The sequence below is a fragment of the Cygnus atratus genome, chromosome 5 (genome assembly GCF_013377495.2).
Source record: "Cygnus atratus isolate AKBS03 ecotype Queensland, Australia chromosome 5, CAtr_DNAZoo_HiC_assembly, whole genome shotgun sequence".
NCBI lineage: Eukaryota > Metazoa > Chordata > Aves > Anseriformes > Anatidae > Cygnus > Cygnus atratus.
In genome coordinates, this window is record NC_066366.1 from 38,785,383 (window position 1) to 38,809,430 (window position 24,048).

The window sequence follows — 24,048 nt, forward strand, 5'->3', positions numbered from 1 at the left end:
GTCCCAAGTAATCACTCACATTCATAAAAACACTAAAAGTTTCTGCACTTGAGCATTTATTGCACACACCATGTGTATTTTTCCCCCCAAAACATTCATATCTACCTTATAATCCAATCTCCTCTGACACAATAAGGCTTATCCTCCTCCATTCCATTTAAGAAAATTGAAAAATAAAATAACAAACACTTTGGGGTTATTGAAGAGCATCACAAAATATCCAGAGGTTCTTGGACGCTATCCCTTGTCCCAAGGAAACTAATGGGAGCCTTCCACTGAGCTTGGCATGGCCAGGTTTCCATCTCCATCACAAAATGGACAAATTACACCTCAATGTACTTTACTGAACTGATAATTTCACCCTGAAAGCATCTCTAGCTTAAGAAGAGAAATTAAACCTTAAAAGTTTAAAAAGTTTAAAAACCTTACATGTTCATATGTAAAAATATAAAAAGCACCTGAGAAGAGTAAAACAACTAAATTATCACAGAAGAGAAAAAAAGAGCAATGTGTAAACAACAAAATAACATTTTTCCACGGAAAGCACCTATCAGACACTCACCATTGTGCAAAAGTTAAATGGGAAGACAGATGTCATAACTCCAAATGCCACCCCCTTCCTCCTTCTTTTCCACAGTTTTATTGCTGAACATGACACCATGTGATGTGGAATAGCTCTTTGGTCTGTTTGGGTCAGCGGTCCTGGTGGTGTCGTCTCCCAAATTCTTGTGCAGCCCCAGGCTGGTGGGGCAGTGTGAGAAGCAGAAAGGGCCTGGAGGCTGGGTAAGCACAGCCCAGCAATGACTAAAGCGTAGGTGTGTTATCAACACAGTTTTGGTCATAAATCCAAAACATACCACTGTATGGGCTGCTGTGAAGAAAATTAACTCCATCCCAGCCAAAACCAGAACAACAATTAAAATGGATCAAAAAACAATGATGCGCAGGCCAAGTAAATTTGCAATAACGAAGTTATGCAATGCATAAAGTAAAAATATGTAGTTTTTACTGAAATATTTTACCCGTATTCTGCAACGAAGCATTACACATTTATTGAGAAACAAAAATAAAAAATGGAATATTGCTTTTAGAACCTTGGGGTATGCAGCTTCCAGAAACTGCATGGATCCTAGACTAATTCTGAGCTTATGTACCTCTGAGCACCTCTACTGAGTTTAAAATATATGCAATAAAAAAAGCATTACTGAAGTCCTAGTTTCTTCTACTCACTTCAATTCTTTATAGTCATAGATACAAATTATTAAAAATTTTGGAGGGTGAGGTAGGGACTAAATTTTGAGCTTTTACTCAAAATGTTTTGTGGTATCAGATGATTGGTTTTAAAACTCTAATAAATTTTACTTAATATGCAGTTGACTTACTTAGTACCATGATATCAGAAAATGATGCACAATGAGAGTAAGATCCTTTGGGAATGCAACGCAGAAGGGATTTAAGAATAGGGGTAGCCACTTACTGGGAAACATATCCACTTCTAATAAAAAAGATGAGGTTTTAAACATTCTTTTAGATGGCCGGCAGCAGTGGCTGTATGCTAGTAACACTGAATACTGCAGAAAGAAATTACACATTTTCCAGAAACATAAGAGAAACAAGCTGCTGAACACAGTTTGCAGAAATGGGCTCAATCTTGGAATAATGCATACAGGTATTATATGACAGACTGGGATGATGTAGAGCAAGATGGAAAGACCATGGCTCCATTCACATCAAGTGGTACAAATTGTACTAAAGGCGCACCAGAGCTGTAATGAGATAAATTAACAGCATTTCGAAACCAGAACAGCAGCAAAGATGCCCCAAGTTCTATTTGTTACAAGCTGCTGTTCTACTGAACAGTTAAAAAGTGAAAGTTAAAAACAAAACACCAATTACTACTTTGTCCCATACCGTTTAAATCTTGTTCCCAGCAACTGGCAATACTTTTATATAGGCAAACAGGTCGGTTTGTTTTCAGTATCTCAGGTCATAAGCCTCCTTGTCCTCCCTTCCAGTAGTGGTCCAACACAAATTCATACGTAATTTTGAAGATCTTCGCTTGAAAGATCACTTCTCTGAGTGTTCACAGAACTGCTTAAGGGAACAACTTTGTTGAGATAATGAGCTGCATGTGGTTGCAACCTCCTCACCCAACTCTACAAAAGCTAGAGGAACGCTCACCTTGCCTGTACCTTCAGCGATCAGACACCAGTCAACAAGACTGCCACTACAGAGACCAGAACGACCTTATTAATGCTTTTCAAATATTGCACTCATCTTTTGCTACCAAATCCAGGTAGGGGTGTGGACAGAGGAGAAATCAACTGATTTAAAGTTCATGCAACAGGTGCTTTGTTTTCATGCTAAGCTGTTAGTTTTAGCTTTTTGTCCTTTACAGATATAAAACCTGTTCTTGCACTGAGAATGGCTCTACACAAGCAGTCTTCTTGGAAGTACTAGTTCATGTTACCCATGAGCAAAGAAAACATCACACACCAACAGAGCAAAACAGACTAACATCATGTGTCTGGAGGGAAGCAACACAAAGCATCTACCTACACAGAACAAGTACATGTTCCCAGAGAAGACCTTGAACTTGGTACCAGTTGCCAATCTGTCCATATATTTAACATTATCAGTGATGTATATCTACTGTACAACATTTTTAATTTATGCAGAATAACTCTTTAGCACCAGAGAGAAAGCAGAAATGAATGAACACTGAAAGCCAAGACTGCAGAATAATGAGTTATTCATTTAATACAGATACAGTTATTAATGGCTTCAGCATATCAACATTTATGTTTAGAAAAAGGCTAAAAATCCAGACTTCAGAAGTTCCAATGTATAAAGACACAACCCACAACAAAACAAATAGTGGCACTGTCTGTTCTTGAATTCATATTTTCTTAATTACTTAGGCCCATTACTATTCAACACTTCTACTCTGCAATAAGCTATACAGAATATTTGAACATGAGAACTATATGTGTATATTCTGCAGTATCCAAGGAAGCTGAAATTGCTTACGAATCTCAGGGCTTTTTTGCACAAGAATACTTTCTGACAGAGCTATATAATAACACTACATAGCTATGTTTATACCAGTGAACTCCCCATACAGACACAGATTTTGAGAACAAAATGCTTTTTCCTCTTGCAGACAAATCCCTGGTACCATTTTTGCAATTGCCTTAAAATCCTAATGTCAACGAACTTGATATGCCTAAGTGACTTAGTGCTCTAGCTAATAGGGAACAAAATGGAGAGGTGGTCAACACTGTTGCATCAGTAGTTCTTGATACAGCTTTACTACAAAGGACTCGTGCAGAGAACAAAAAGTCAGTTCCTTGCAACCAAGGAGTTAATTTATAAGAGTGGAAAGGGAAGCACATGGATGTTGGCATAAGGCAGACAGGATAACAAAAGATGTGGAGCTTGGGAAAGAAATAATCCATAAAACTGAACCAAAAGGCCGCATTCTTATGCAAAACCAGATTTCCTGTTCCCATCCCACTTTTTTGCCCTCCTTTGACAGAACACCCTTGACAGATTGTCTGCCCTGACAATGGAAAGGTGAAATCACAGTATAAGCAGTCACTCCTGCTTGTGCTATCCGCCAAAATGCCAAAAGCAGGCTGACCTTCATTCCCACTGCCAGAAACATAAGGTCAATATGAACGTCTAAAAAGGTTGTCCTGCGTATTCAGCAAAGTTTTTTAAAGGCTGTGAAAAGGAAACTTTCCAAAGCTGGAAGAAGGAAAGAGAAAGGTCTTTCAGCAGCTGCAAGAACTACCTTATAAGCCTTTCAACTGCAGCAGGATGAGCTAATAAAGCTGGCCCTTAAACCTTGGAGGTTCAGTGTTCAAATTCTGCTTCAAGTTCACAAATGAAAGGAGTCTATTATGCTTGCTTTAGTACTCAGAGGAATCAAGGCGCATCAGAAAGTGACTATACACTTTGACTGGCCTCATGAAAACGCAGCAGAGATGGGCAATGGAGCGTCTTTCAGTCTGTAATCAGAATCTTGTCTTAAACCTTGCCTCCTAGCATCTCTATGGCCATATCAGTGTTAATCCTGTTTTTGCAAGATGAATTTGTACAAGAAGCTTCCTCATCAACAATAAAGCCAAGTTTTCCAAGTATACCACCTGTCTCACTCAACTTATTAATATGAATATGCATCTAGTTATACGCTTCATTTAAAGCATATACTCTAGCTCTTAGTTCTTTGAACAGCTTTTTTTTATGGTAGTACAAAAGACTCATCTATTTTTCAGTGACAGGGAATAGGCACCTAAAACAGTATTTTCTCTACCTACATTATCTCAATCAGCAAACTTTATAAGCTGCTTTGCACAAAACCTTGGCTGACTTTTTAAAATTAATGTCCAAAATCACAAACTAGATTCAGCAAGAAAAAGTTCCCTGTGTAATTTCCTCATATATCCCTTCACAAAGGACAGCCCAAAGAGAGAGACATTAATCACCTTCAGCATCAGAAAAATGGTATTTTTAGTTTAAACCTTAACTTTGCATTTTTCTGTTCGGATTATTTCATTATGAAATTAATCGAATCAGGGCCAACACACAGGTTTATCTCTGAAATAGTACATGGGCGCATGGACTGTGCCTTGAACGTTTTTGGCATTTCAGTGTACAGAAGGTATCTAAAGCATATTGTTCTTTGAGATGCAACTGGAAGGCAACAACCTGGCCGCCACTATGCATCAGTAGCTACAAGCCAATGAACAGGAGGGGGCAAACCTCTCTGTCCATGGTCCTCAGTCCAGATGGAAAGAGATCCTAGAGTAGGTTAATTCTAATAAATCACTTCCACAAGAGCCTCTGCATGCCTCTTCCTCTCTAGAGGGAATTGGTGACACAGTCAAAAGGCACAAAATTTCTGATCACTCAGAGATCTAGGTGCAAAGTTTCTGCAATTAGGACAAAAACTCAACAGTTTCAGAGCAACAGGTAAACTTCAGCATGTCAGACAGTTCTCAATCCACTTCTTCACAATTCAACTTTTAAGCAGCAAACCCAAGCCAAGCCAAGGCTGCTACTGTAGAAAAGCCAGGCTCTTACCTGATTTGCATGTCCTGCCATCATCTTCTAGCTGCACACCAGTGGGACAAGCACAGCTATAGAAGGGGTCTCTGGGAGATAGCAGGCACAGATGGGAGCAACCACCATTGTTTTCTTCGCATGGAGTGTGAACTTCAAGAAACCAAGCAAACAATCAATACATTTTATTTTCCTTTTTTCTATAACCCCTAAAGCCATTCCAACCCTCCCTGAGGAAGAAATTATAGATCACAAATGACTGGCACAAGTTTAGTTTTAAAAGACAGAGGAGCCATAAAATAAAGCATTTGATTCCCCACCTCTCCAAAAACTTCTTTCTGAGGGTATTTAATTTGAGACTCATGCAAAGCCAATTTCACATTCTCACTGTGCAGTTCTTTCAATGTTTCTCAAGCTCAATACAGCTAAGAACTACGGACACTAGTTCCTTTGCCGAATGGTGGGTCTGCTAAGCACCATGAAAAAGAAAATTGGGGCTTGGGATAGCTTGTACATTACAGTGCTGCTACATTTAGGAAATACCTTTCTCTGCTGTAGAGCTTTTTCAGCAAGACATATCCCTGAATCACCAGGAAATGCATGAAGGGAACATGTTACGTCCCTTGCATATTTCATCAACATTAGGAAAAGCTCAAATACTAAAAAGATTACAAGTAGTTACTCTTTTCTCTCAGCCTCCCAGCTATTTTGAAAATGTAAAATAAATAAATAGATAAAAATAAGGAGGGTGGGGGGTAAGGATGGGAGTGCAACTGCACACACCTATCTCATTTACCTGGAGCAAGTAACAACTGCAACAGATAAAACCATAACCATAAATATAGACAATATTGCTACATTTTAAAAAATCTTGCAAGCTGTGCAAGACCTCTCCAAAAATCAATCATAGTTTAAATAAGCTTCTGAACTACTTTATTCTAAAAATAAAAACAATTCAGCTAATTTGATTTGTGGTATTTCCACTGACAGGCACTGAGAAAGAAGATGGAGAAGAATTTGAGCCAGATCTTAATGAAGTCAACAGCATTTGAGCTATTTTCAGCAGATGCTGCTTCCCTGTGCATCATATTTTCTTGTGACTGACTCAGAAATACTGTGACCCAAGGCTGGGGCATAACCTTAGCTAAAAGCAATGACAAGAATTCAGTATAGACAAACTCTTATCTGGAGCAGTGAGATAAACCAGGGTGCTACTCATACCTGACAACCTCAATGAAAATTTGCACGTTCCATCACCAAGATGATCTCCAAACTCCTTTTGCTTACTTTCAAGCCTGTTTACTGACATCCTATAAACTTTACTAGGAAAACAGATGCTATCTTCAGGGAAGCTAACGTTATAGTTGGCATAAACAAAGAAGCCAATCCAAACAGCAAGAGTATCTCCTCTAGGCAAGAGATGGTTCTTCCCACAGCTACTGAATTACATACATTTCCACTCATTTTAAAATCACATTTCCACATTCCTACTAAAAAAAAATAGACTGATCTCTACATGAAATCACTCACATACAAAATACACATGGGCTCTTTCAATACTCCATTCTCTACACTCAACTTTCTTTGAAGGACCACACACAAAGGAAAAAAATACAGGCATACATGTTTCTTATACAAGCTCAGGACTAAATGCCATTCATTCTGAAAACATTCATGAACTATTTGTTACATACTGAAGATAAGCAAGGTCAAGTCTGGACTTCAAAAATTACCCTTATAAGTACAAAATGAACATTACATATTTTATGGTAATTGTACTTATAATTTTTTTTAAAATGCCATGATATGCACTTTTTCATTTGTCTTTAAAATCATGGTATTTAAAAAGTTGTGAGGCAAGTCTTTATCACTCTCATTGAGCTATCCAAATCAAAATATGTCACTGAAGTACTGCCCTGGATTTGGGATTTTGTTACCAACTGGGATGATGGAGATCCTACCTACTTGGATTGAACTTTTCAAAGAGATGTAAAGGACTCGGGTACTTACACCTTTAGAGACCAAACTTCCCAAAAGTTTTCAAAACACTAAAACTTTCCACACTGACCATTTTTATGATTAATGTTATTCCTGACAAATAAATTAAAGTAATGCAAAAAGCTTCAGGGAAAAGTAAAACATACAGTAGGGCTGCCGGTCAGGACTTAAGACCTGGATGTCCATTGGCGAATACAGGGCAGATAATATTTCTCTCCTTTTCTCTCCTGTTCGTTTGTTGCAGGCATGAATGGAGCGCGTCTGCCAGTCCGTCCAATACAAAGTGTCCCCAGACAACGTCAGTGCAAACGGATGAGTAAGACTACCTTCAACAACCTTTTGCCTACATAAAAGAAAGGGCAAGGATTAGCATGCATTGCTTTCAGTAGGTGCCATTCGGAAAAAAACATCTGGCTTTCTTCACAACTCATACAGGGATTGTCATCTTTTAATAAAAACACTGGACCAAGAGAATCATCTGGTGATAAAAGCAACAATCACACTGAAATGTACAGTAAGTTTTTACAGTAATCTAGAGGAACTTAAGCCAAGCAGACGCATAACCAACACATTCATTTGCATATCTTTACAGATTGTTTTACATATATCCTCCTCTACCGCATGTTAAAAGCGCTCATGATACAGATTCCTTTTTCCTTTTTTTTCCCCAGTCTTCATAACTTGAAAATTAGTTTTCTTCACACATCAATTTGAAAATGCTTTCAAATAAATCACTGTTAGCAACAGCCACCATAGGACAAACTTAACAATTAACCTCGAAGGTTGCAAATTAAAGAAAAAAAGTAGTTTTAGCAGCCATGAGTCACATCATGTCAGCATGCCCATACAGCGTGATGGCAAGCACCTCCCAAATACATAGTTAGCTATGCAAAAATGCAGGAATGAAAATTTAGACTTTGCTCCTTCATAGCAATGAGGAAACAAATACACTTTGTTTCATAGCAACACAGTATCTAATCCAGCTGTACACTGACCTCTGAAAGGCCACACCAAAGTTCCTTACCAGGGCTGTGCAAACATCCAAATACAATTGCCTTTTGGAGGAAACACAGGTCTGGAGTGTGTTCCTCCAATTAACACATTCATTTTTATTTATTTATTGGTCTCCATTTGTAATATATGATTTCTTTACCCAGGATTTCCACATTTTGGATCATCGGCTGCACCCAGTCCTTCCTTATAGTAGGAAAATGAAGAAATGACCTAAGACTCTCTATAAATTACCCCTCTTAACTTGCCCAACAGCAAGAAACAAAAGTTTTTCGGTATCCCTTTGGAAAAGTAGAGCAAAGGCTTGCCCTAGAAAACGACCTGACAGCATCTGGAAAAATATCTTGCCTACTTCGGGAACCAGCTTCCTTACCACTGCAGCAGCTCATGCCATCTCATAGCCACATGAAATACCTAGCTCAGTAGCTCCCAAAGCCCAAAGAGGTGCAAAGCCCAGAGAGCATCTTCTTTTCTCCCTAGAAGGTTCAAACCCAGTAAGAGACTTCTGCCAACTTATTATCTCTCTTCTTCCCTCCTCTCTCTCCTCTCAGTCAAACACGTCCTGCCTGGATACCTTATTTCTCACCGAGTTTTTCTGGGGTCACCTCAAATACTAGACACTTTGCAGGGTTTTTGATGTGTTATTTTTGAGTGTTCTCTCCCTAAAAGCAGTAAACTGTTTGTCTCCTGTCAGTTATACTTTGTCTAAGACTAAATACTTGTGATGAAAATAAATCGGAAACACTTCAGATGTTTTTCAGCACACCCTCCTCATTCAGCCACACTCCTTTGCTTCTGTGGATGCATGCATTTTCACATTTTCACCAAACACATGACATTACCAACATGTTTTCTGAACTCACAAGATCCCCAAGTTTATACATATCGCAATAAATTTTTGTAATTTAGATTCATCAGTCTCAGAGACATTAACTCAGTGTAAACACACTTGACAACTCCTCAGTCAAAATAACACAAATTCGGTTTTCACAAGTTTCATGCATTTTGTGTGTGTACAAACAAAAAGGCATTCACATGCCTTCTAAACCAGTGCTCTGACGTAGCAAACCAGTATTCAAATTTATTCAGCATACAACTTGGAGAAACCTTAAGTCTCAGCGTCATCCTGAAGGAAAGTAAGGAATGAATTTTTCTTATACCTATATTCAGATTTGAATTGTTTCCGTAGATGAGATTAATGATAATAATAAAAACATCTAATGCTTGGGAAGGAAAGGATTGTTTCATTTTTATCAGCATAGCTACCATTTGCAGTTTCTTGAGAGGGAATAAAACATAGCCCTAGAATTCTTCATATGTATTCAGACACATCTTGAGCATAAAGGACAAGTTTAAAACAGATGGGCATACGCAAACAAATACTTTCATATACATGTATAAAGCAGGCAATGGGGAAAAACAATATTATTCTTCCTGTTCCAAATATAAAACCAAAACTGCTCTAACATTTCTGGACTTCAAATTATCACTTCTCTCACCATGAAATACTGCAGAACAAATAGAAATACTGATTTCACTTTCCATGTCCACTCTCACCTTTGCTGTTGCTTTCTCTCTCTTTTTTTTTTTTTAAACTAGTAACAGTAGTGACTGGACTTGTATTCTAGTATTGTAGCAGCTGTTTTCCACTATATAGTGTACCTATTTCCATCATTCTTAAATATCAAGTCTCCCCCTCTCCCGTAATTACATCCCTTGAAAAAGTTCCAGCTGACATGCTTGGAAACTGAATCTTGCTAATGTAACAGGCAGATTGATCCAGTAGCATTAATCCACCATGCAGAGGGTACATTTCCTTTTTATTTGAATTCTGAAGCAATTCTGGGATGGAAGGAGAAGAAGCATTTGAAACTTCACAAATTTCACTTTTTCTTTGAGTGTTGAAAAAGAAAATTAAGATCAATGTTCATTGGATTTATTAATAGGCATAACATTTTAAGAAGGAAATTTTGTCATAGTTACAATCTAAAACATACACAGCTAAATGACATTTAAGCTATTATACTAAATAATGCCTGAAGCCCACATGCAGTTAGAGACAAGGAATTTCACAGAACGCACCCTGCAGAGGAGTGTCCTGACATCCAGTGTGACATCAGCTCTCCAGCAGCTGATAGTAAAATATGTAAGAGTGTGCATCAGTGAGCTAAACTTTTTTTTTTTTAAATGCAAAATAGCACATACATTAATTTTTCCTAAAATACTGATTCCTTTATGATACAATACTGCATGTGAGGGGGGAGGGAGTGTAGTGCACCAATTTATCACAAAATGCACCAATTTATCACAGAATAATTTGGACTGATTGCTGGGATTAATGTATTCAAAGGCTGGTTCTCTTTCAGGTGCTCTCTCTCTACCTTAACACAAGCAAAATACATTTGACCTACCAATTCCTACTCACTCAAAGTTTTCACTCAAACTTAGAAGTAACGTTTATTAAATTTGCACGTGTAAGAGAACTGGCAGAAATCTGAGACTGCGACGGGAAATCTTACACTCTGCCACCTACCCCCAAACTAGAGAAACGTATGTACATTGCATTGTCCGAAAAACTCTTAGATTTAGAATTTTGAGACAGTATTTTCTTTCTATGAACCTGTATCAAGCCTTTGAGCTTCCACTCTGCTTCTGTAAAGGCCTTTTCCCTTGTCTGTACTTCTGACTGTCACTTAGTACTTGTCACTGACTACAATGCCACCATTATCTAGCTCTTCCATAGTACTCTCAATAGAGCTTAGAGCGTTTTATGAAGGATATCAATATTGTTATGCCTCTTTTATGAGCGTGAAAATCAGGCACAGAATGCACCTCTGCAAAAAGAAATGAGAAACACCATGAAAAAAAATGCAGTGTTATTTGGAGGGGGAGGCATATTATATAGACAGACATAAAACTCCGAATTTTGATCAATACTCAATGATTTCATAACAAATAAATTTTAGATGTTTTAAAATACAGAGTTTATGTGCATTATATAAAGGTCACTGCAATTTCCAGTTTGCCTTAAGGTGCTGCTGACACGTCAGGACAGCAACCTGCTGACAACGCACAGTTTGGCAGAGCACTATACCATAACCCAACATCCCTCTCTATTTCCACAAGGTAAACTTCTTTAGAACGATTAACAAAATCTCAGCATCTGAAGTTGTGTTTCAGGATAAGACAACTCATTTACAGTATTCTTACAGTAAATTGATAATGTAGTGTCATAATTTGCTGCTTTTTAAAAGAATATCAGCAGAAAGACTTCTGCACTGTGAGCTTGCTATCCACACAACCCAAGCACATACTTAAGTCTTCATGTGAAAATCTAGGATCCAAAGAGTTGGGTAGGCTACACTTAAGAAGGTATAATTCTGGGTGCCTCATCCAACCAAATCGAACGTAATTCTACTAATTGCACAGAAATCAATTGCAGCGTGGCATTCAGTATACTACTGCCTATTCAACAGGTTGTTCCTTAAGACTACCTGAAGACCAAAGCTAGACCAAAACACAGAGAACTGCATCCTCAGCAGGACATTTCACGGGCAGATGGCAGCTGCCCTTCAGAGCCAACGCAACGTGCCCATTGAACACTTCACAGAGATTCAGGTACAAACTCAAGTGCCCAAATCTGGCCTGTCTAAAGGGTCATCTCTCTGCCAAAAATCAACAGGGACCCTTGTACAGAAGCCCTCCAAACAAAACTTGTATACTGTGCTTTGTATCAAGCCTTAGGAAAATGACAATTGCTCACAACCTGAAATAAGCTGAATTTGGTTACTTTATAGGCATGTCACAAAGTACATCTTTGGACAGGGCCAAGGACAGGTGTCTCAACATATATTACCCCGCTGTAAAAAAATACAGTAAAATCCTGTAAAATCCCTATAAGCATTGGTTAAATGTTAGATTTCCTGGAGCCACAGAAGAGCATTTCCAATTATTCTAAAGATAAGTATGAGCCTTAAAAAAAATGCTGTACAAGAAGGCTAGAAACTATCTAGAGTAAAATAATGATACAAATACTCTAAATTTTAAAGTCAGTTTTATGGCATGTGGGTGTTTTATTTTTGCAAGGCTATCAACAATTGAGGTTAAAATTAACAATAAGGCATTTACATTATTCTAGATTACTGAAAAAAGTCTCAGTGCAAAACAAATGCACGAAATGAGGAATAATTCACACCATATTACAGACTAAAGGAAACTTACCTAAAGGAACCATCCAGATTCGCTCTGTGAATGAAACTCAATTTTGCATCAGCCCAGTAAAGTTTCTGCTCATCAAGATCAATTGTGAGTCCATTTGGCCAATAGATATCTGAATCAACAATTATTTTTCGTGTGCTGCTGTCCATTCCTGCTCGTTCTATTCTGGGTGTTTCTCCCCAGTCAGTCCAATACATGTATCTAAAAAAGAAAGGAGAAAATATATCACGATACATGTTTGTTAGCTTCAGCAACAGAAGGAATAGTGGCTTTTATAGAGTTCTGAGGTGTTTTGTTTTGATTTTGCTTATTTTGTGTTGCACCTTAAAGCCGTGTATATGCACAAATACATATCCCCAAAATATATTAGCACTCACCAGTTCAAATCACCATTCCAGAGAGCACAAAAAAAAAAGTCCTTCATTAGAGCAGGTCTCAAAAGTATTGCGCCTGCTTAACGTATTGCCATCATATTTCAATGTTGGGCATCACCTGATTGTCACAAGCATGTACAACCAATGTATGCCCAGTTATTACAAGTTGCATGGCCAATTATTACAACTTGATATCCTAAATCACATTCAGAAACAACCAATTACTACCCAAACTGGCAATTTCCAAAATGACCATCGCTGTACTTCCTTTTGAAAGTTGGTACACCAAGAAGATGAGAAATCAGCAAATTCCAGTGCCTGGGTGAGCTGAGACTGTGCAGTTAGGAGAGATGCTTTCTGACTAGGAGAGGACAGTCCGTTTCCAGCCAGTATTACCCAGAGACAGACATCCAAATTGCAAATTAGGCACCCCAGGCGTGCAAACACAACACAGCTAACCCTACACATTGCTACCTAAGGCCACTCAGAAAAACTGACTGCTTTCCCAGTGCCGATACAGATATTTCTGGCATCGTCTGTGCCAGCAAACCTTCAACCTGAGTGAGCACTCAAACACAGTTAAGTGTCCATGCACTGGACTCCCCAACACACCAGGTTCTTTGTGCTATATCAACAGCAGCACTGGACAGGTAACAGCTGGGTATTCGCACTAACTACGTGACATTAAAGCTATGTCCTGCCACCAGGAGCTCAAACAGAGAAAGAAACAACTCGTATCACAATAAACATACATTTTTGAGTGTGGGACAGTAAAACAGGCTATTTGCCAGCTGAACTAGTAAAATTTCCATACAGATGAGGCCTCAGGCTTCTGATTCATGAGTTGAGACGGCTCACCTCAGGATGGCTGCAGTGGATCCCTGTCCACAAGCGCCTTCCCAAAATGTCTGAGCTCCCCCAGCCAGGCCAGGCCAGCTGATCCTGAAGAAGCAGAAGCAGGAGCTGAGCTGCCACAGCTCACAAACCAACATATGAATGTAAATTGCCACTCATTTTGGTTTTCCTTAACAGGTCAGGCTGTAATTTGTGGCAGTTCAAACTGTGTGGTGAGGCAGCTATTGACAAACAACTGAAGCCAGAGAAGGGCAGACATAAAAGAAACCGTGTATACAACCAGCTGGTGAATCAGACTGAGGAACTGATCCGGCCATTTTTGGTCAAGTCACTTTTCAGTCAAATCAGTTCTCTGATTTGGCTCACCCATGCTAGCTTTAAGTATTCAAAGGACACCTTGAGACCTCTCTACAGGAAAGAAAATGAACAAGGAGGAGGGAGACAGAGAGAAGTCCCAGTACAGCTGTCTCAGCATCAACAGTTCTTGCTCCTAGAAAAAAAAGGTTATCCAGAATTCCTGAATTGGAATTCCCACTTGAAATTTCAAACCACAAAACAGAATCTCCTCTCTCCTGCATCTTCCCTAGCTCACAGATTTGTAGCATCTCTGAATTCAATACAAAGTGAAGAATCAGTTCAGAGCAGTCAAAAACCTGATTGCTGAATGAAGAAAACCCTGGCTATCAAAAGGTGATGTTAGGCTATTTAATATGGTTATGATAATGCCACACTCATTTATATACTTAAATGCATAAATACAGACTAAAAAGTAGCTCAGACCTGAATCAGAAATCCTGCAATAGTTACTTAAAGCAAAACAAAAGAGACAAAACTACCCAAGTCCAATTAAAAGCAGGCTAGAATAAAAAGGATGAAAAATATCCTGCCTACACAAAATATTACCCTGGAGCAAACTCCCTCTTCTCAATTCTCTTTTCTTAAATAAGGCTTGCGGCCTGCCCTGAAGCTCAACACATTCAGATGAAGAAAAGTCGGTAAGCCAAAGGGCCCTCGTGGCTTTTCTACTATATTTTTGGAGCTTGAGCTCCATTAACTCACCCCCTCTGCCCCTGAACCTGTTGCCCTGTTTCATAGCTGATATGTGCTTTCCCACAAAGCACATACGTGGCCACGCAGAGACTGCTGGATATAACCAGCACTTTCAACTTCACACGTAATTTGCCACAGAAGAACTACATCCCTACTTTTTAGCTCATCAGCAGGAACCAAGCTCAATCCTCACCGATGCTGCTGCCATTCAAAGGTCTAAAACCAAAGTAACAGAACTGCAACACCATTTTGGGGGTCTCTTAACACATCAAGACTGAACTGGGAGTTTAGACATCATTGTAAGAACAGCTGAACTGTTCCTGCAGCAGGGAGGGGGAATCTCTGGTCTGTGTAAGCCTATTTAAAACCATGCCGCTGCCAAACGAAGCAGTTCCTTCCTTCCCTGGTCCCCATATCTGCTTCTGACATGAGGACCCTACAAGAAAACATTCTCAGCTATCTTAGCAAATGGGCAGTCACTAGCTAGGGCAGCCCGCTTCAACCCCCGTCCACACCACAGCATCCAGACTGTTTTGACTTTTTTTGGTCAACACAAGGCACAACACAGCATTTGACACGAAACATTAATAAGGCCATAAAATGTCATGTTTTAAATGCATGCCTGTGGGGGATTTTCAAGAATGCAGTGTCAAACTTTCCTTTTTTTTCCAGTCTGTTTTGCAAGAGTGACAAAGCTAGTTTGGACCAAATTAAATACAAACAGTATCCTGGCTGAGACAAGCTACGCTGAGATTCAGCTGAAGACAGACAAGTTATAAATCCTGGAAAAAATCCACGATTATTGTGGAAAGAATGACACAAGCTTAGCTTGAGCAGCACTGCAAACTTTTTTTTTCTTTTGGTTGGTTGGTTAAGTGTAAGTTGCACAGTTTTAAATATCCCTGGGTTAGGGCACACCATAACAACTGGGGGAAGCTAAAAATATCGGAACTGCTATCTTGTATTTTAGCACAAATTCAATAGATTGTGTTTTTAGGGCTAAGATTTAGCACCCCAGGAGTTTTGTATCCCCCCTGGATTACAACAGGTAAATAAAAGCATAAGAACAGTGAGGCTATGAAAGCAAAAGAAAACATGAACTCCTGAAGAGCTAATAAAAAGAGCCATTGTGAGCAAAACTCACTGCTATGCAACTATCACAAATTGTTACTCTCAAAAAGAAAAACCAAAGAGCACCAGAGAATCAACCCTGGGACATATTCTCTGGTTCCTTTCTTCAGTTCTTTGGGGAACCTTAATTGTCATTTACTACTTCTCCTTTGCTGGGTTTTAGCCTTTAACCCCAAACTTTCAAAAACAGAAAGTGCAGGGTTGTGGGGAAAGAAATTCATATCAGCCAGAAATTTAACAGCCAACAAGTCACTAGATTTTGGCACATACTTGATTACCACACTGAATCAGGGCTTAAATGGTGCTTCAGTAATATCAGAAGACCGGGACTGAAAGCCACCTTGCAAAATAAACTGATTATAAAATTGGTGAACTGCACCCCAGTGACCTTAATTTTGCCAGCTTAACTCATTTTAAAATTCCAGGTGCAGAAGCAAAAACAGGATGAGGACAGTATTTCCCCTCAGTTGTAACGCTGCAGGTCATTTCTTATTTCCTGCTGCTTCATCTCTGTTGTCATCGTTTTTGAAGAGATTACGAATCACGGCTATGCCCTCAAAGAGCAGCTGATCAGCCATCCGAGCTGGAAGGTACCATGGTCATAATAAAAAGAAGCCACACTGGCTGAACACTTTTTCCACCTCCCCAAATGCAATGCGGTTGCCAAATCTTACATAACCTGCTTACACAAAACGAGCCAGTCATACAGATGATGTAAATCAGCACAGACTTCTCCAATTTCAAAGTTCTCCAACTTATACAAGCCCAAGGCATAAAACAGGAGTTTACAGGAAATTACCATGAAGCTTAGAATCCTGCACTTTCAAAACTTACTTCCCCCATCCAACTGCTTAAGCTCCAAAAACTCAACTGCTACAAGAAATAGCACCAATCATCTACAGAAAGAAAAAGAATGGCTGTCTTGCATAGCAAGAAGTTGCAAGACACTTACTCAAGTTGCCTCCTTTTTTCAACCTGGATGATCTTCATTTATATATATAAAAATATAAATATAAATATATGTATAAAAGATCTTCCTGCTCCAGCCCAAGAATATGCTACAGCAGGCAATAATTACAACTAATCACACCTAATCGCATTCTAAAGTGCATATTTATAACAAAACAAAAAGAAAACAAGCCCGAGAACCACCTCTCTCCACTACAGGTTCCCTACAATGTCTTTCACTGTGAAAGGTTTATTCTTTTAATATTCCTTAAAATACTTTTAATGTATATAGGATGCTATTTGGCAGCTGAGAATGAAGAGGAAACAGTGGCTTATCAGCTGATAGGCTGCACTGCTCAGCAGGGTTAGGAAGAGAATTCTCCACTTGGAACTCAGTATTACTGCAAAACCCTCTGAAACAAGAAGAAATTGCACTGCTAGGGTTTCCTTTGGGGGGGGGGGGGGGGGGGGGAGGTAAAGCACTTACCCCTCTAAAAGAATGCCTACCATATTCATATGCCAAAAAAAAAAAAAACTATACAGAAAACAGGAAAACCACTATAAGAAGCTAAAATGAGCCCTTATAACTGCTCCTCCTGGCCAGAAAATGAGGTAAAGAAGGCAAAAGGGACAATGCAAGGTAACATTTTCTTCCCAGACATTTCTGAGGAGGAATGAAGACATATAATATTTAAAGAAATTATTTCATATTGACAGCACCCCACAAGCAACTCAGCAACCTACCTCCACTCTAGGTTAGTCAGGGAAGTCTCAGAAGAGAAGGTAGGGAAAAGACTTTGGGAGGTCAGGAGCCCTACCCCAGAATGGCACCTTTTTCGCAGGTGCATTGAATTGTTCAGGCTGGAAGGGACCTCTTGAGATCACCTACTCCAATCCCACCACTCCAAGTGGGGTCAACCAAGGCAGGTCAGCCAGGACCTCATCCAGGTGGGTTCTGAGCACCTCCAAGGATGGAAGCTGTACAGCCCCTCTGTACAACCTATTCCAGTGTTTCACCACCCTCGAAGTAGAAAAGATTTTTTTTCTTTTGTAAGTGGAACTTATTTCTGTTTGTGCTCATTGCCTCTAGTTCTTTCACTGGATAGCACTGAGGTAAGTTTGGCTCCATCCTCTTTACTCCCCTTCATCAAGGTATTTATACACTTTGGTAAGATCCCCCTGAGCTTCCTCTTTTCCAGGCTAAACAGTCTCAGCTCAACTGGCTTCTCCTTCTACGGCATATGCTCCAATCCTAAATCATCTTTGTGACCATAAGGAACACTGGATTACAGTGTGTCAGGACAGACCAAGAAATGATACCTACACATTGTACTGACTTAATAGAGGGCAGGGATCCAACAAACATAGCGAACAACAGCAATTCAGTCCTGCAAGGGACATGTTGTTTGCTCTCTTACCCACAGATCTCACACAACCACCCTTGAAAGCTTGACTCAAGCCAATGGATTTGATCTATTTCAGCATTCTGATGCAGGTTAACTCAAAATTAGGGAAAACAGGACACTCAATTGACCATCAATGATTTGTCAGGGCCTGTTCATTTGCAAGCTTGTAATTTCAAACACAATTAAACAAACATAATCCTGTTTAAGTTCACATTCAACTGGTTACGTGAAAAAAGTCGTTCTTCAGTTTATATCATTGCTTAATTTTACATGAAAAAAATAAAAACATGTTTTGAGTCAAACCAAAGTCACCCATTCACGATGAACAGAACAATCCTCTGTGCATTTTAAAAAACAGCATCCATCAAGACTTCTAACCAAAGAAAATTCCAGCTTCCACCATCTCTTTGGGCTCAGGGCCAATAGCAAATGAAGACCATGTCCCTGGTCACCTCAAACACCAGCACCGAGACAACCGAAGTCATCCTCTTGCTATATGATATCGACCTCCTCCTGCTCCCTAAGAAATGGTGTAGAAATCATAAAGATCAGAATACCATCATTTCCCAACTACTTAAGAAGGCTAAACATGTACAGGGCAAAGAAGTCTCAGCTTCTTCTCAGTCACTTCCACTCTTTTTCCAGGATATGAGGAATCACAGAACTTGTAGTGAAAAAGAGTGCTAATGGGGCAGAGAGCTCAATGGGGTTATTAAGGAAATGTACACATTTCCACCTCTCCCCCGTACAATCTCAGCCGTAAAAGGGAAAGAAAAAAAAGGAAAAGAAAAGAAAAATGCTTCCTTCTGCCTTTCCTGAACAGGCAGCTCTGCTCTCAAATGAAGCAAATGGTCTTTGAACAATTTGTGCCCTTTATACCTATGAGGAGGAAAAAGGGGAAAAACAACCAAAAAAGAGAATGATGAAACATTTATATAGAGGCTGTCACCATCAAGACAATGGGCTTGTCACCCATTTGAAAATTAGAGTAAATAACACTTCCCACAAGAACGTCAGGTTTCTCATGCATGAGACATTTGCAGCTATTTGGCCACATAACATATCAAAAGCTTTCCAACTCCCAGAAATTACAGCCATACCAAGAGACTGGATGCGACTCATAACCAATTTTACATTTGAGTACCCTTTTTACATTTTAAGAAAACAACTGTGCTACTCATACATTCATTCTCATTACAGCATTTTAAACAATTAACCAAAAGCTTCGAAATATTTTTATACTTAAATTAATTACTGTATAGAAGCACAGGATATAAACTAATTTCTAGCTTTCAATGCAGCAATAATAATGTTTTACTCTAAATCAGAGTATCTTCTGTATTTTAACAAGGTGGCCACAAGTGAAAGTAAAAGTGAGTATAAAACACACTCTTTGCCCATACAGTGTTTGAAGATTTTCCCCTCCAGTATTTTCAATTGTCACAAGTGTGTAATAGTAATCCCCCTCCTCTCAACTATTCCAAAGGAGATAAGATCAGAAGGAAGATACACTCAAAATACATTTCACCATACCCGATAATTTAAATTAAAATGTTCAAAAACCTGCCCGCTACAGCACATATAAACATCAGCTTCAGCATACAGATGATCCCACTGATTTCAACACAGAAAGCCAACATGCTTAACCTTAAACACAATACACTGTTGTGTGGGACCACGGTCCTGGTGAATCAGCAGTAAACACCACTAAAAGTTTACTTAAGCGCTGTTTTAAAGAGAGCTGCTCTTACATAATTCACAACTATAGGTCATGGTTTTGCTGTGACACTGAGGAGACACTGGATTACCAATTAAGTTTGTCTAAGGCTTCTCATTTCAGACTCCCAACTGATTAATTTTTTAATCTTGATGATTTTTCTTTCTAAAAAGATTTTTTAAATCCCACAGTTGTCGTTCTTAGTCACCCCATCCTTATCTTCCTTTAGTGACAAAATACACCTCGTTAGTCAACGAGAGATGGCTCCAGCAAGAAGGCTTTAAGGTGCCCAGGAAAGAATGCCATCTTACATGTTAAGTAGCTGCATGTTAATCACGATCGGGGCATAAGAAAATCCTGTACAAATGAAGATTTGTCACTAGTGCTGTGAAGAGTGAAGACACATGGATGATCTAAAATAGTCTCTCATTGCTTGCCTTAAAAGAAAATTTCCAGAAGTGCTCTGAATAACTGTTTGAGGCTAGGTGGTAGATGACAAGGGCCTCTCTTTCACGTTACACTACAATTTGTACTGCTGCCCTATTTGAAATTCTTTCCGGGTAATATTGCCTACTGCAGGTAACAAATCCTTTACAAAGAACATAATTGAACTTTCCGAGTATTCAGTTAAATTCCACTGCCATAATATAGAAAGCTTTAGACAAGCATTACCTTTAAAGAAGGAATGCCAGTTTGGTGTGGAAATGATGATGCTCTCTTTATAAATGTCATTATGTCAAAAACAACCAAGTGACTATTTAGCAGTCCTGCCAAAACACCCAAAAAAAATCACATTCATATATTCAAATTTTTGAATTTCAGCTAGAAAACACAGAAAAATAGGCTTTAAAAATAACCTCTAGAAGTCAGCTAGTCCATCTCCACACCCTACAACATGGTCAATTACACCTCCAACATTCCTGAGAGATGATCAAAATAACTCTTATTAAAGCCTTTAGTGATGAACACTCCATAAGCCCACAGCAGACCAGACTGAAAGTACTGAGCTTAAAAAACAACTAGAAAAGAGTGAAGAGGATTTAGGCTTGTTATTAAGAAAGCTTTCTAATGGTAAGGCTACTTAAAGACCTGGAAAAGACAGCCCAGAGAGGTCACAGAGTCTCTAACACTAAACACTAAAGGTTTTAAGAACAACTTTGCTAATCATCTGTCAAAACCTATGTATTTCAAATCTCATGTTCCTCTCTATCCCTTCTGTCACCTCCTTCTCTACAAACAACATGAAACCATTTGATCTTTCCTCAGAGGCCACGTTTTCAGGATTACTGTATATTCAGTACGTTCTCCTCTATTCTCTCAAATTAGTCTATGTCTTGAATTGCATTCAAAATGGAAAAAAATATATATATTATGCAAATACCAAACTGAGCACAATATTCCAATGTAAATTGCCAATCATGAAACTGGGTCTTCCATTCGTCTCTGCAGAACAGCCTCACTGAATCTACAAGGGAAGTAACGGTGTCCCTTATCTGCACAAGGACACATTTCATCATTACAAAGAAATTCTAGTGACAGAAATTCTGTTAACATATAGATACGATATGATAACATACTTGACAAACCCACTTTCCTACCCCAGGAAATACTGGTCAATAAGGAACAACTGTTTCTAGAGGAGCTCCAACCCAGAGCCTGCTGTGCCTAAGTGAAATGTCATGTCTACACCTATAAAATATTTCAGATCTACCACATGAAATTGGTTGTAAAATCAAATTAAATTCAAATTTGTCATGCCACGTACGTGATTTGTTGACTTAAGTTCACTGCATTAAACTAACAGACATAGTTATTTGGACAAATCTGCTTTTAATTCAATAGGATTCTCATGCAATTAAGCAATACTGGATTTTGTCACTTTTAACCAGAACAGCAGCTCTATGGAGGCTGATTTTAATAAACCTTAATGGGGATGAATCAGTTAATTATAAAGGAGATATATATATATATATATATATATATATATATCTTCATTTTCACAGAATGCTTAGGGTTTAATTTACTTTGCTTTGTTGCACTGGATTAATACTTAAATCAGACTAAACATTAGAAATATCTGCCACAAGTTAAAATCCAATGGAAGTGTTTCATTTAACGCTGCTGCTCCCAACGGAAAAAAAATCCCTACAGACTGAACTAATGCTCAGCAAAGCCACACCAGCAAGTGAAAAAAAATTATCTGTGTAAAAATCAGAAGAACTATCATTCTCTCCTCACCTCAAGTAATTACGATAATCAAAACCAAAATGTTGCAAGGTGACCAGTACACCTGCAGACACCTACCATTTTGGCAAATAAATTTTGTTCCTTGTATTAGCCCATTCCACAGTGATTGTTCATGTTTGCGTACTTTCTCTGGAGGAGTAAATGCAAGACAATTGGGAGTGGAGAAGTTCTCCAGGAAGGAAAGAGAAGGCTACCACAGGACCCATAGAAAGGCAAACCCAAGGTATGATGCCTAGCACATACCAGGCAGCTAATGCCAGGTAACTTCCTTGTATGCTGGCACTGTGTTCTTAATCTTGGAATGTGTCTCATAACCACAAAATATTGAGCTGTAAACTGGACACAGTACAACTCCCAGGCAACAGGAAGCTAGTGTGAAACAAAGTCCTCTATTGTTACACTCGGTCAACTTTGTCTACGCTTAAGAAATGCTGCACATCTGTTCTGAACAGAGTATTGCCACCGAGATCTGTCTTTCAAAGTCATGCAAAATAAACCATGCCTGTGCCTCCTCCTCCTTCCAAACACAACCAAGGATTAGATCTGCAGAACACTACAGCTTTACCAACAATACCAGTGATTTTTATAAAAGCTCTCCATTTGACTGTACCAGCCACACTTTCTCTCCCAGTTGTTTTAATCCAGTTTTTATTAAAAGAATAATTTTGCATTTCCCATAACATAGGAGGAATGTTACCAGAAATCCCCAATTAAACCCATCAGTTTTTCAAAACAGTCAGAAAGCACCTAATAAGGCATGAAATGCATTTCCATGACCAACATGTAGGCTACACTAAAGAAAACAGTCAAAAGGTGAGGAACTGGATTCACTTATAAGATGTCAGCCTGGCATTAGTATTACTATACAGTGCCATTCCACTATTTCTGATCTACTTCATTAAGAAACACTGAATTTAACATATTCTCTCTTTAATTTATACTACTGAATTATACTACTGAACTCATTTAAGTTAGCGTAATGTTAATTAACCATAGATTAGTTACTGTAAGGATAGACATAGGATTCCTGCTACTTTACTTAAAATACTTGCATACAACAACTTGCTAGGGGAAGAATTTTACAGATTTCAGGTTTTGAAGATTTTTTTAATCAATATTTTACTGAACTTCTTGAGCCCTGCAGGTAAATTCTCTCCTTCCTTTCACCTGAAGGCATCAGTAGCAGAAGTGAAGTCAGCATTAAGAGGACAAAGTCTCTCCTGAAAGTCCTGCGGTCCAAAACAGTCTCTCCACTTTCCTTCTTACCAATTATTACTTCCCCTTCTATCAGTTATCTGGAGAACACAGGCAGCTCTGGCGCTTGGTATGTCAACAAAACTAAGGATTGTGTTTCTTTGGGTGCACACAGTTTCATTTAGTACTTTTGTGTCCTTCGTATATGTATCATAAATGTACCCATAACACCTCCCATTCATCTGAAAAGCCTTATGCTGAGATCACTGCAAAAATACCTTTTCAAAGCTTCAGTCTGTAGCATATGGCAGTTGCTGACATGGCAATCCCAAGCTCCCCTCTTTCATTGCTCTGTTTCAGTATTCACTTCTCACACACCTTAAGATGATCATTTCTCCAGAGACTGCTGGTCTCCCAGAGCAGTCAGTTCCATTTTACCAATAAGCAATAAAATTACTTTGTCTGTGGTTTATGCTAAGACCTTGCATTAACTCAGCATCCCTTTACAAAGAGGCTAGACTCAATGAAATTGTCAGCTGATGTCAGATCGTCTTAAAGATGAGAAACCTAAAGGCACATACCGTACAGAAGAAGAAAAATACTCTCAGAAAAAGTTGTAAAAAAGGGCAGCAAACTAAAAACAGCAAATAGCTTTGCTTATGAGCATTATACTTCCTTGCTGCTCCCCTTATCCACAGTTCATCATTGTTGACAGTATGATTTCCACAAGGGGCAGGGACCCCTTCAATCATCACTGCAATGAATACAGGGCACAAAGTGAACATCAGTACTGTTTGTGCATGGGGACAGCAAATAGTGCATGTGCAGGGCT

The 24,048-nt window shown here is 38.9% G+C and overlaps 1 protein-coding gene across 1 annotated transcript in view; it reads right to left on the reverse strand.

Annotated features, from left to right (window-relative positions):
- LRP5 (LDL receptor related protein 5) overlaps positions 1–24,048 on the reverse strand; it is a 143,644-nt gene that overhangs the window by 83,481 nt on the left and 36,115 nt on the right. The window contains exons 3-5 of the mRNA XM_035539937.2: positions 12,298–12,495; positions 7,212–7,408; positions 5,089–5,220 (exon numbers count right to left, since the gene is read on the reverse strand). Coding sequence (XP_035395830.1) covers positions 5,089–5,220; positions 7,212–7,408; positions 12,298–12,495 — 527 coding nt within the window. The remainder of the gene's footprint in view (positions 1–5,088; positions 5,221–7,211; positions 7,409–12,297; positions 12,496–24,048) is intronic.